The sequence below is a fragment of the Mesoplodon bidens genome, assembly GCF_964165515.1.
Source record: "Mesoplodon bidens genome assembly, chromosome: 8".
In the NCBI taxonomy this organism is placed as follows: domain Eukaryota; kingdom Metazoa; phylum Chordata; class Mammalia; order Artiodactyla; family Ziphiidae; genus Mesoplodon; species Mesoplodon bidens.
The window spans coordinates 75,265,305-75,278,470 of NC_138165.1; the positions used below are offsets into that span (position 1 = coordinate 75,265,305).

Genomic DNA, 13,166 nt, shown 5'->3' on the forward strand with positions numbered 1-13,166 from the left:
TCACTCAGTTGGCCTCCTCAGAGGTAATCACTATCTAGAAATGTATATGTTTCCTTTCCTTCCATATTTTTATTCTTTGATTATATCATTACAGTCATGTATCCATAAGCTAAACATAGTATTGTTTTGTAATGCAATTTAAATATATGTAAATACACATACACATTTACGTGTATTCATGTAGACCTTAAGAAAACAGCTTTCTTGTTTGTTCTTTGTTTTTATACAATGAAAAAAAATTAAAAGATATCCAAATGTACTGAATTCATTTACAATACTGGGCCTGGTTAGACAGTCAGGAATCAGACTTTCAAAGCAATATAAAAGTTTCACTAGAGAAGTCATTTTTCAATAAGAAGGTCTTGCATTGTCCCTTGTCTACTGATAAACTCCGTGATCAAGTAAACTTCCACGAGCACAGTAAAGAAATTTTGTTTGGGTTCATTGTAGTAGTCAATCCAGTAAATTGGTCATTTAAATTTTTATCTGCAGTTGACTTTTAAGTACAGCTGATACTTACCTGACAGAATCAGGAGTTCAATGATCTCTGCATCTCCCAGAAATGCAGCCACGTGAAGCGGGGTTCGCTTCTCAGAATCCTGAAACAATGGCAAAGATAAATAAGTCAGTGGCAGCCGGAGGTATCTTTTGTAGTTATAGTACGACATGTCACTCACTCTGAGATTAATGCTTGTGACAGAGATTGAAGGTCAAACACCCACTCAGGTGAGTTCTGGTTACACATTTCTCTCAGCATCTCCCACAGTCACGTGTACAAAAGATCCCGATTTCCATGTCTGTGGGTCGTATTTGCCTCCCTGCTCCTTTTATTGAAGCCCAGTTCAGGTCAAGGATGGACCATCATGCACTGGATGATGAAATTCCACTTATTTTTAAACCTTCAGTATGGTTAAAAAAAAAATTCAAATCTTTCTACCTACCTTAACAGCATAGTTCAAAGCTTTCAATGATTTATTTTCTTTCTAAGAGAACCTAGTGGAATTGTTCACAAGGACATTTTCCGTTAACTGTTGCCTAGACCACTGCCCATTCATGTAGTACTTATTCAATGCCTACTATGTGCCAGAAGCCAGATTCTGGGGACAGGGAGGGTGACCATGACAGGCCCAGTCCCTGGCTTCATGAAACTCACAATCATGTGGGGAGGCCGACAATAGTCATGTAAGCCAATGACACATGAGATCCTTTCAGATGGTGATAAAGGCCATAACAAAATAAAAACAGGATAATGAGATCAAGTGACTGGGGAGATGGGAAAAAGATTCCTTAGAGTGGTTGAGTAAGGCCTTTCAGAGGATGTTGACCTTGAAGCTTAGAGGTGAGGTAGATATTACTCTGTTTCATAGATGAGAAACTATGGCTCAAATAAATTAAGAAATGTCCTCAAGACCCCACAGGTATATAGCAGAGTCAAGATTAGACCTTCACCTGTCAGATTCCAATCTCAGTCCTCGGCAAAGGCATTTAACATATTGTGCTGAGAGGCAGCCTGCTAACAGGCAGGGGAAAAAATACTGCTTTCCCATTTGTAAACTGGAGATGATAATATCTCCCTAGAGAACTGATAAGAACATTCAAGATAATGTAAGTAAATAAGTCCTAGGCAGGCATGAGGCTTGGTGCATGCCCAGCAAGTGCTCCACAGTAGCCATTATTGTCACAGCATAGATAGTTGTGTGATACTGTAACCCAGCAGGACCCTATGCGGCCTTCCCAGGACAGGACCCACGTCCCTGTCCTCTACCTGCCTCTTGTTTGTAGAAAAACTTTAGCCTCCTAGGCCTTCCCCAAGTTCCAAAGAATACATTTAATCAAAGAAGTGAGAAAGAAACAAATAAATTAAGAGAAAATAATAATAGTTTAGCCATTAAACAAAATCTAGGACATTTAGTTCCTCCTCAAGTGCGATAGACAATATCCTGAGCCACATCCTTGAGTTGTTTTGCAGATACTGAAACCCCCACCAAGAGGAAGAAGTTAACTGCATGCTGACCACAAGCACGTAGACCCCAGATAAGTTGGAACCAGAAGGTTGATGATGTTGACTCCCGATACCCTCACCACCAACCAATCAGAAGAATGTCCACAAGCTGGTCACGCATCCCAAAACCATCTCCCTCACCCTGACTTTAAAAACCTTTCCCCGGGGCTTCCCTGGTGGCGCAGTGGTTGAGAGTCCGCCTGCCGATGCAGGGGACACGGGTTCGTGCCCCGGTCCGGGAAGATCCCACATGCCACGGAACAGCTAGGCCCGTGAGCCATGGCCGCTGAGCCTGTGCGTCCGGAGCCTGCGCTCCGCAAGGGGAGAGGCCACAACAGTGAGAGGCCCGCATAACGCAAAAAAAAAAAAAAAAAAAAAACTTTCCCCGAAAGCCACTGAGGAGTACAGGCATTTTGAGCATTAGCCACCCCTTGCTAAGGCAAGTACCCCTTGCTTGGTCTTGCGGTAAACGCTGCAACTTCCTTCACTACAGCCCAGTATCAGTAGATGGTCTTTACTGCACTTAGACGACCAGACCCAAGTTTGGTTTGGTTATGTCTTCCCTCCAAGACTGAGAACTCTCATAGAGTAAATAACAGGTCTTACTCCCCTCTCTCCCCATAGTAGCAGCACAGTCGGTGCTCAGCATAAACTGACCAAACTAAACTAGTCTATGTGTGTGGTCTCTTCCACAAACTTCCATCAACTGTCCCATAACAACAGTAACCAAAGCCTATATGCTATCTTAGAGGTTTCTCCTGAAACTAGCATGCATTTTAGTTTTGAGATTTGTGGATTCACTACTGATTTTAATCATCATTCCTATCATCACTTGATTAGACAATATACCTAACAGTCTTTGTAGCCTAAGGATTCTGTTATTCTGTTTGCGGACAGTTCAGGCCCTCTGTTCTCAGTCTCTTTCAGACCATAGCTTTTAGGCATTTCATGACTCACTAATATCTAAAACAGATGGCAGGCAGGGAACATGACAAGAACTGATCTTCAGACCCGTCTGTTTGTTAGGAGGTCTGGTAAATAGGTTTTATGAATGGATTAACTAACTTTTCAGTGGATCAAAAGAGGGGGTTTGAGTTAGCTGGGAATTTATGTTGTCTATGTATGCTGCAGGCAATCACTACAGATAAGCGGAAATAGGGCAGTCATGTTAACTATTCCACATTAAATAATGGTATGCCTTGGAAAAGTCAGTAAGATATACAACCATGGTTAACCCTCTTATTGCTATATCATTCTTTCTGTGAAAATAAAGTTTCAATATTTAAAAACATGTTTGCTTGAGAATCAAGTGTATTAATTTGTGCAATGAACTATACAAATAACTGAGACCAGACTTTCACAAATGTCTTCTATTTCTATTTCTTCTATTGATATTTCTACAAGCACTTTCCTTCTTAGCTTCATATTCCCTTTGAATCCTCATTATATCAACTGAAAAGTATCTCTTGGGTCTTAGGATAAAAGTTATATAATTATATGTTCTTTCGTGAATTGAACTGGTTCCAGAGTTTTGTTCAAAAATTAAACCTCACCTAAGTGATTTAAACAAGGACTAACCCAACGCAAATTATAACTTTAATTTGACCTGAAGCAAAGTTGATGCTCTGTTTGAGGACTTGGCCTCAAAAAAACACCAAGAAAACACCAATATCCAAATCTGGTTGGTTCATCATTATATAACTGGCTTTGCTCATTCTGCGGCCCCTTTTATGACACGACTTGTTCAAACTGAAGTTTTTATATTACAAAATGGGTATGTTACATGAGATCATATTGTAAAAACTCCTTGATTGTAAATCCCAGTGTTCCTGTTAATATGCATTTAAAGGTTTCCTGTAGCTTCCTGAACATCTATGCCAATTGACACTCTCCTTCGGTGACAAGCCATAGACAGGTAACTGAAGAGAAGATCTGTATTCAGGCAATAGTTGTTTGGTTCGCTGAAGCAGCAGAATCATATAAATAATTTCATGTGCTATTAAGACCTTACCCAAAATAACAATGCATTACTACTACTGATCAACACCTCCTCTCTAGCAAGGAACCTGAGTGATGCACAGGATCATGAGCTGAGGGGTGAATAACAGAGCCACATTCATCACCATACCCAATGAGGTGAAACCAGCCAGGTTTCACCAACTGCAGTTCATCCTCTGCCTAAGTATAGGGCCACTCTACTTGCCATAAGCTAGACAAATGGAGTAGGAGATGCAATGGTAGAAGAAGGAGGGGGAAGGCTCTGGGGAAAACAGAATACTAGTAATAATACTAGTAAAAATAGGTCCTAGGCCAATGATACCCTATGGCATCTAAAAGAAGAAACAAAACCTATCTGGTGCAGACATAGAGAATGGACTTGAGGACACGGGGAGGGGGAAGGGTAAGCTGGGACGAAATGAGAGAGTGGCACGGACATATGTACACTACCAAACGTAAAATAGATAGCTAGTGGGAAGTAGCTGCATAGCACAGGGAGATCAGCTCGGTGCTTTGTGACCACCTAGAGGAGTGGGATAGGGAGGGTGGGAGGGAGCTAGATGCAAGAGGGAAGAGATATGGGGATACATGTATATGTATAGCTGATTCACTTTGTTATAAAGCAGAACCACTGTAAAGCAATTATACTCCAATAAAGATGTTAAAAAAAAAAAACCTATCTGGTACTTATGCAGGGCTTTTAATTTTTTTTCAAAATGTCTTTTCATCTATTCTATTACTTAAATCTCATAATAGCCCTATCAGAGGAGAAACACCTTTCAGAACTGTGTTGTTAAGTCTTGTTACCACTGTTTAAAAGATAGGGAATCTGACCCCTAGATTATATGACTTGCCCAACACAGCAAACTGACGTCAAAGAATTAGGTGTGTTGGCTACCAACCTAAAACTTTTTTCTTTATAAAAAGGAAGCAAGAACATCATCTTAGAAGTTGCCTTGATAGTCTTAAAAACTTTCCATTATAATCCCTAAGAGATTCTGGGGAAAATGTGACAAACATATAGTAAACATATAGTAAACATTCATTTAAATGAGCTTACAGTAAGTTAAAGTAATAGTAAAATGAGAACCAAAGCTGGAAGCACATGAGCTTATTACCCTGCAGGGAGAAGTCATACCCCAGAAGCCTGGGACTGAACACTTGCTCAGGGATGGGAGGTGAGGTAGAGAACTGGAACTGGAAGACCCATGAAGTGGTCTTGAAGAAAGATCCTTGAAGTGCAATGGTGGGCTCGAGAAAAAGCCAGACACTCCATAGGCAGATGGCAAAGTGATGCCTTGGCCTAGATTCTTGGTGGAAGAACAAAAGTGTCTCCACTGAGCATCCACGTCCCCAGAGTCTGCCCTCGTGTGGTTTGGGGTTTTGAATTCACAATACCTTTGTAGTCTAGAAACTTTCAAGCTAAAAAATTGGCATAAAAATTGGTTCTAAGCCAAGGATACCCCTAGGGTGCCAAGAAGAAGAAACAAAATCTATCTGGAGAGATGTGCCCTCAATCCAAGCAGTCCAGGATTCCCACATATTAAACCTCCGCTGAAGATGAGCTCACCAGCCTAAACCACAGACCCACGTAGAAACAATTAATTTCCCATAAGCCAGAGTCAGCAGGCATAACAACCAGCAGGAGCCTGAGATAATACTATAGAAGAAGGAGAAAGAGATACAAGTAATGTTTAAAATCATTTAAACATGAAGGACAAAGCCCAAGGGAGAAAACAAGACCTTATTTTTTTTTAACTGAACAAACTTTTGGGGAAGAGGTATGAAGGAAGAGTTACAGGAAGCAGTACAAATGATGCTAGAAACCATGTAAGACTTTGGTCTAAGAGAGATGAAAACAAAAGTTAAAAAAAAGAAAATTGGAGAAGGATAAAAGAAGTACAGTGACATTGGGATATGTTTTACAACCATTTATTCAGCCATATTTTCTAGGCACAGACATTTATTGAGAAGGTATTATCTCCCAGACATTGTGGTAGATGTTAGGAACAGAAAATTTAAAACATCCAGTCCTCACCCTAAAGACACAGTCCAGTTACCAGTTTCCAAATTCAGGGCATCAGAACAGAAACAAAAGCAGGGACATGGTAATTAGTGATATTTGTGATGTTAAAAGATTTGTGAAAATAAACTGAGACAAATGTTGTAGTAAATATTGACCCAAAACCTGTCCAGTTCCGACCAAGCCTGGGCAGGAAGCCTAAACCGACAAGAAAAGAATCTCTCCTGAACTGGGAAGTAAACAAATTTTGCCCAGGACTCTCAAGAGGCCCCACTGGCTCCAGCTTAAATGGGAACTTCGGAAGCCCTGGGTCAGACTTCCAGGTCAGTCACAGAGCCCAGCCTGTATCTTATAGGCTGCCTTAGGGGTAGTTTCTGGATCAAAATTAGAATCCAGGACCAGGCTAGGACCAGAGAAGCCTTCGGGCAGAGTGGCCGAGCTACATGTTCTGTACCATTTGCATTCACTTCTATCTGTTACCCAAGTGGATTCTCTGTGATGACCAACAGCTCATGAATGGTTGTGTAGGTCTTTACAACACCCAGGAATACAAGAGGAGAAAACAATTCAAAAGCAAGCACAGATTAGAAATAACTCATCAATGTAGTTTTTAAAGAGACTGTTCAAGTGCCACAAAAAGAGAGATCTTTTTCCATTCCCCAGGAGCTCCCATTCCAAATAGCCCTTGGCAAACAGATTCGGACCCATGGAAAAAAATCAGGTTTCTTCAGAAGGAAGGAAGGTAAACCCTCCCTTTCTATGAATAGCCAAAGACACACAGCCAGCTGGCATCTGAGCTAAATTTGCAGTATATCATAGAAAGATCAGGCAGAGGAAGTTTCTGTCGTCTGTTTACCAAAGAAGCAGACGAAAGAAAATAGGGAACTAGAAGTTTGTTCATGTAAAGTGAGTTTGACATGGGCAGAGAGTCCATTCTGGCAGCTGAAAATACTGCGTAGGCAGGCCGACTGAGGGGGCACCCCAAGCCTCTCTTTTGAAGATTAAGAACTGTTTATTACATGCTTTGGAAATTCTCAGCTAGAAGTGCATGATCTAATCTTCATTGTAAGTATCTGTCATACACTAAAACAAACATCCCTCCCTACATAGAAATATCTTATATACCAAGACAGGCAGATGGAGCAATATTAGAAAACAAACTCTGCAAACCTCTCCTGTCATGAAATACAAAAGTTAAGTTCCAATCGTCAACTCAAACTCCCACTAATACCAAAGAAGCGAAGAAATAACTAACAACTTAGGCCCAACCAGCTTATGTGATATTGAACAGAGATCACTAGAAGCAAGCAGATATCTAAAGAACTCTGGATATGTATATGTACCTTGGAGATACTTCAAATCATATGAGGAAAAGAGCCAAAGACACATTAAAGATTTAAATCAAACAGTAGGCAGAACGGGAAAGATGTTTAGTCTGAAGGTGGGGAATTAAAAGAAATTTGTGAAGAAGAAAAGAAAGCAAAGGAGGGAAACAAAAATCATGTTTCTTTTTAACATCTCACAAATACAGAGGAGTACAGAAAATACCAGATCTATATGTTCCCACCAGCAAAATCAAACATGTCAAATATGTTAACATTTTTTACATCTGCTTCAGAACTCTGTTTTTGTTTTGTTTTGTTTTGTTTTTTGCAGGCCTTTCACCATTGTGGCCTCTCCCGTTGCAGAGCACAGGCTCTGGACGTGCAGGGTCAGCGGCCATGGCTCACGGGCCCAGCTGCTCCACGGCACGTGGGATCTTCCCGGACCGGGGCATGAACCCGTGTCCCCTGCATCTGCAGGCGGACTCTCAACCACTGTACCACCAGGGAAGCCCCAGAACTCTGTTTTTAAAAAATAGTTTTAGGGGTAAAATGTCATGAGTATTGTGACTTGCAAATGGTCCTGAAAATAACTTGTGTGTGTGTGTGTGTGTGTGCGTGTGTGTGTGTGTGTGTGTGTGAGAGAGAGAGACAGAGACAGACACACAGAGACACAGAAACAGAGACATGTTAGGTTAGGCAGTTTTCAGTTCTTCACTACCACAAACGACGTTGCAATGTACATTCTGTACATGTCTCTCTGGGAATATGTATGAGCATTTCCCTAGAGCAGATACCAAGAAATGAAAGGGCTGGATCTTAGGGAATATTCATGTTCAACTTTATTAGGTATTGCCAAATAGCTTTCAAAAAATGGTTCACCAATTTATACTCCCACCAGTCAAATATTAATTAGTTCCTTTCCCTGATATCCTTGCCAATATTTGCTGTTATCAACCTTATTACTCTTTGCCAATATGGTATACCTAACATGGTATTTCACTGTGGCTTTGATTTATATTTCACTAAATACAAGTGAGGTTAAGATTCTTTTCATATGTTTACTAAAAGTTCTGGCTTCTTCAACTGCAAACTGCCTGTACATATCCTTTATCCATTTCCAAATTCAGTTATTAGTCTTTTTCTTATGATGTGCGGAGGGTTTTTTAAAATATTGCTTAATTCAACTTTCAATGAAAACTCGTTATGCCTTCACCTAGACACAGCAGAGATGGGTCAATGTCTACCCCAAGTCACCATAAGAGAAAAATTCAGATTTACAATCGTCATTCTTCTTCCATGCATGAGTGATCCCATGGAGCTGGATTTTCCTTGGCTGGAATTTTCTATGCCTCAAAAGTGATGGTTAATCTCTGCCCCTATACACCCGCAACATTGAACAACCTCATTCAACTATCACTCTGTTGGTATTTCAACCCATCCATCTGAATGTAACACAGATGTATGGGAAACACTAGTACGTTTTGCTATATCAAAAATGTTCAAATTCAAACCTCAAAACTACACCTAATTATAGAAACTAAACAATAATCACTCAAAAGACTTTAAAATGAGATTTTAAAGTCTTATTAAAAGACTTTAAATAAACTATAGGAATTCCCTGGCGGGAATTGGCCCAGTGGTTAGAATTCGGTGCTCTCTCATTGCCAGGTCCCAGGTTCGATCCCTGATCGGGGAACTAAGATCCTGCAAGCTGTGTGGCCAAAAAAAAGAAGATAAAATAAGAGAAATGAGAATGCCAAAGACATTTTGATTATATATGCCTTAGGTAACTAAATACTATATATTTTATTGCATTAATTTTTTAACTACATTAATGTATATTAAGCAAAAATTATATCAGAGATTTTTATATTTTCTAATTTGTTCCTTAAAACAATACTGTGAGGTAAATATTATCATCCCTATTTTACAGTGGAGGAGCCTGAAACTTTGAGATGATAAGTAACTTGACCAGAGTCACACAGCTAATTAGTGGTAGAACCAGGATTCAGAACCAGATCCGATTCCATTGCTCATGCTCTTGCTGACTCTCTGAATAGTTATAAGTAAACAAAGTGAAAGCTATTGTTTGTTATAATTGCTACTCTTGCCCTAATACTCCAGACCTAAGAACAAAATTCTCATAAGTAAAAAGTACTAGTAGGGAAGAAGAATAAAGTTGGAGAATGAATACTACCTGATTTTGAGACTTATCATAAAGCTCCAGTAATCAAGACAATTTGGAATTGGTGCAAAGGCACATATATGGACAACACATGATTTTCAAAGAAGGTACAAGGGCAACTCACTGGTAAAAAGATAGCCTTTTGGGCTTCCCTGGTGGTGCAGTGGTTGAGAGTCCGCCTGCCGATGCAGGGGACATGGGTTCGTGCCCCGGTCCAGGAAGATCCCACATGCCGCGGAGCGGCTGGGCCCGTGAGCCATGGCCGCTGGGCCTGCACGTCTGGAGCCTGTGCTCCACAACGGGAGGGGCCACAACACTGAGAGGCCCGCGTACCGCAAAAAAAAAAAAAAAAAAAAGATAGCCTTTTCAACAAATGGCACTGAAACAATTAGATATCCATAAGCAAAAACAAACAAAAAACCTCCAACCCAAACCCTGCACACTAGACAAAAATTAAATCAAGGTGGAACGTAGAACTAAATGTAAAACTTAAAATTCTAAAGGAAACATCGGAGAAATCCCTTGTGACCTCAGGTTAGACAAAGATCTCTTAGATATAACGCCAAAGCATGACCCATAAAAGTACAAATTGATAAACTGGATTGCATCAAAAATAATAATTTCTGCTCTTTGAAACACACTGTTGAGAGGATGAGAAGACAAGCCACAAAGTGAAAGAAAATATTTTAAAGTATATATCAGATAAAGGACTTCTATCTAAAATATACCCAAAAAATCTCAAAACTCACTAATATGAAAACAATCCAATCAAAAAGTAGGCAAAAGGTGTGAACAGATATTTCACCAAAGAAGATATACAGATAGCAAATAAGCACATGAAGTAATGCTCAGTGACATTGATCATTAGACCTATATGATCCAGATATTCTACTCTTAGGTATTTACCCATGAGAAAAGAAAGCATATGTCCACACAAAAGCCTGTACATGAATGCCTGTAACAGCTTTATTCTTTAAAATTTATTTTATTGAAGTATAGTTGATTTACAATGTTGTATTAGTTTCTGCTGTACAGCAAAGTGATTCACTTATGTATATATTATATATATTCTTTTTCATATTCTTTTCCATTATAGTTTAGTACAGGATATTGAATATAGTTCCCTGTGCTATATAGTAGGACCTTGTTCTTTATCCATTCTGTATACAACAGTTTGCATCTGCTAATCCCAAACTCTCAATCCATCCCTCCCTCAGCCCCCTCCCCCTTGGTAGCCACAAGTCGTAACAGCTTTGTTTTAATAGTCAAAACTTGGAAACAATCCAAATTTGTATCAACAGATGAATGGATAAACAAACTGTGGTATTTTCATACAATGGAACACTACTCAGCAATTAAAAGGAATGAGCTACTGCTACATGTGACAACATGGATGAATTAAAGTAATTTTGTTGCATGAAAGGAGCCAGGCAAGAAAGAGTATGTACTGTATGAATCCATTTACATAAAATTCCAGGAAATGCAAACTAATGTACAGTGACAGAAAGCAGATCAGGGTTTGCCTGAGGAGGCTGGAAGGGAGATTGGAAAGGGTGGGAGGAAGGGGTTACCAAGGGGCACAAGGAAGCTTCTGGGGGTGACGGATGTATTCATTATCTTGATTGTGGTGATGGTTTCATGGGTGTAAACATGTCAAAACTCCAAATTTTTGTTTACTGTATGTCAATTATATCTCAATAAAGCTGCTTTTAAAATACACAAGCAGACAAATGAAACATATTCTCTTCTGCATAACATAAAGAAGTCTACATTTAAGAGTTAAAAAAATACACCTACGCAACAATTCAGTTACGAGGAAGAAAAGAAATGGCAAAGTCATGAAAGGAAATGAGGCAATTCATGTTATGTCCTGCTCATGTATAGACATAAAAGTGAAGTTCTGGCAAAAGAAGGGGGTGCTGGATTAAAGTCTATATGCTTTAAAAACAGGCACAAGCAAGATTTCTCCGCAAAATCTCTTAGGACATTTACATTTCCTCAATGAAACCTTTGACAAATGTGTATTGGGTAAGGATGTAGAAAAATAAATCTAGAAAACTAAGTACAAGTATGAAACTGAATGGTTTATGCCTAACCTGTGGGTCCACTGCAACATGTCACCAGCAGATTACCAGAGCACCCTTGGGATCTTACCACAGCGCTCAGAAATTCCCAAGTGACAGAGTCCTTTTAGGGCAGACTCTGCCTGGGGAAACTGATGGGACACCAACTATTTATTCTGTTGCCCTGATTTCGTTTGGCCAGAAACATTTCTCGAGAGTCAGTGGAAACAGAACATAGAAAAGGGTTCTAGGGCTTCCCTGGTGGCGCAGTGGTTGAGAGTCTGCCTGCCGATGCAGGGGACACGGGTTCGTGCCCTGGTCCGGGAAGATCCCACATGCCGCAGAGTGGCTGGGCCTGTGAGCCATGGCCACTGAGCCTGCGGGTCCGGAGCCTGTGCTCCGCAACGGGAGAGGCCGCAACAGTGAGAGGCCCGCGTACCGCAAAAAAAAAAAAAAAAAAAAAAAAAAAATTGGGTTCTAGTCCTCTAGTCCTACAGACTGGAAAACTGGCCAACATGCTTGGGTTTTGTTGCCAGTGAAACAGTAATACACATCCACCCACTGCAAAGGCAATCATCTGGAGCTTCTGATGAAACCAAGGCAGATCTTCCCAGCACTACCTCCCCCTGCATCCTAAAAGCTAATAAAGTTCACAGATGCTCTGTGCAGCATCCCAAGTATAAGAAGAAGCAGTGTCTTTAAACTTAATGCATTTGGTAAATAGTTTCTCATGGAGAAACCATAACTCTTGTATACATGGTGGGAAGGTTTTACTGCTAAGGATATTTAAGGGAGGCCACAATTTGGAACTGCCCTTGGTTCCAACGAGCTAACCAGCGGGGTGACAAGTCTAGTTTCTGTTAGGGCCCCACCCCAGGCTTCCTGTCTCTTTTAATTAGATCATTAACCAATTTCTTCAACAAACAAAGATGTCTAATAGGAGAGGCAGATAACTAAGAAAATCAGTTCATTACTTGGAAAATTATCTCCTATTGATAAAAGGATGAAGAGAAGGCAGTTGCTAGGTTTTAACATCTTTAAGGGGATAGCAATGGTGAAAGTTTGTCATCAGGTATATGATCACACAGTGTCAGAATCAAAATCTCAGGAGAGGAAGCCTAGAATTATAAAATATCTAAACTAGAAGGGTATTAGAGACATCCAGAGAATTTAATTGATTGGCCCAAAGTCACATACCTGTTAATGGCAGTGGTGGAACCTTTCATTCACACAAATGACAAAATATTTACTGGAGCCTACTATGTGCTGGGCACGATGCTCAGTCCTGGGATGCAGCAGCATTCAAGAGAGGGTCCCTGCCTTCACGGAACCTCAAAGAATCTCACTTTCTTGGCTCCAGGCTATTTACGACAATGGGCTATTTACTACAGTGGACTAATATTAGATTAATCACACCCATCAGCAAAGAGCAGACACACACTTATGCAGTGTTAGAAAATAGCAAACAGAGAAAGAAAGAGTGTGGCATGAAAGGAGACAATGCTCAAAGGAAGCTACTCTGGACACAACAATATCTCTTAGATACTGGGTCTGTTTCTCGCTATCTCTC

At 40.3% G+C, this 13,166-nt stretch overlaps 1 protein-coding gene across 4 annotated transcripts in view; it reads right to left on the reverse strand.

The window, feature by feature from the left end:
- ANKRD44 (ankyrin repeat domain 44) overlaps positions 1–13,166 on the reverse strand; it is a 328,696-nt gene that overhangs the window by 168,830 nt on the left and 146,700 nt on the right. For all 4 annotated transcript variants that reach the window (XM_081242878.1, XM_081242876.1, XM_081242877.1 and 1 more), the window contains exon 3: positions 521–599. In XM_081242878.1, coding sequence (XP_081099004.1) covers positions 521–599 — 79 coding nt within the window. The remainder of the gene's footprint in view (positions 1–520; positions 600–13,166) is intronic.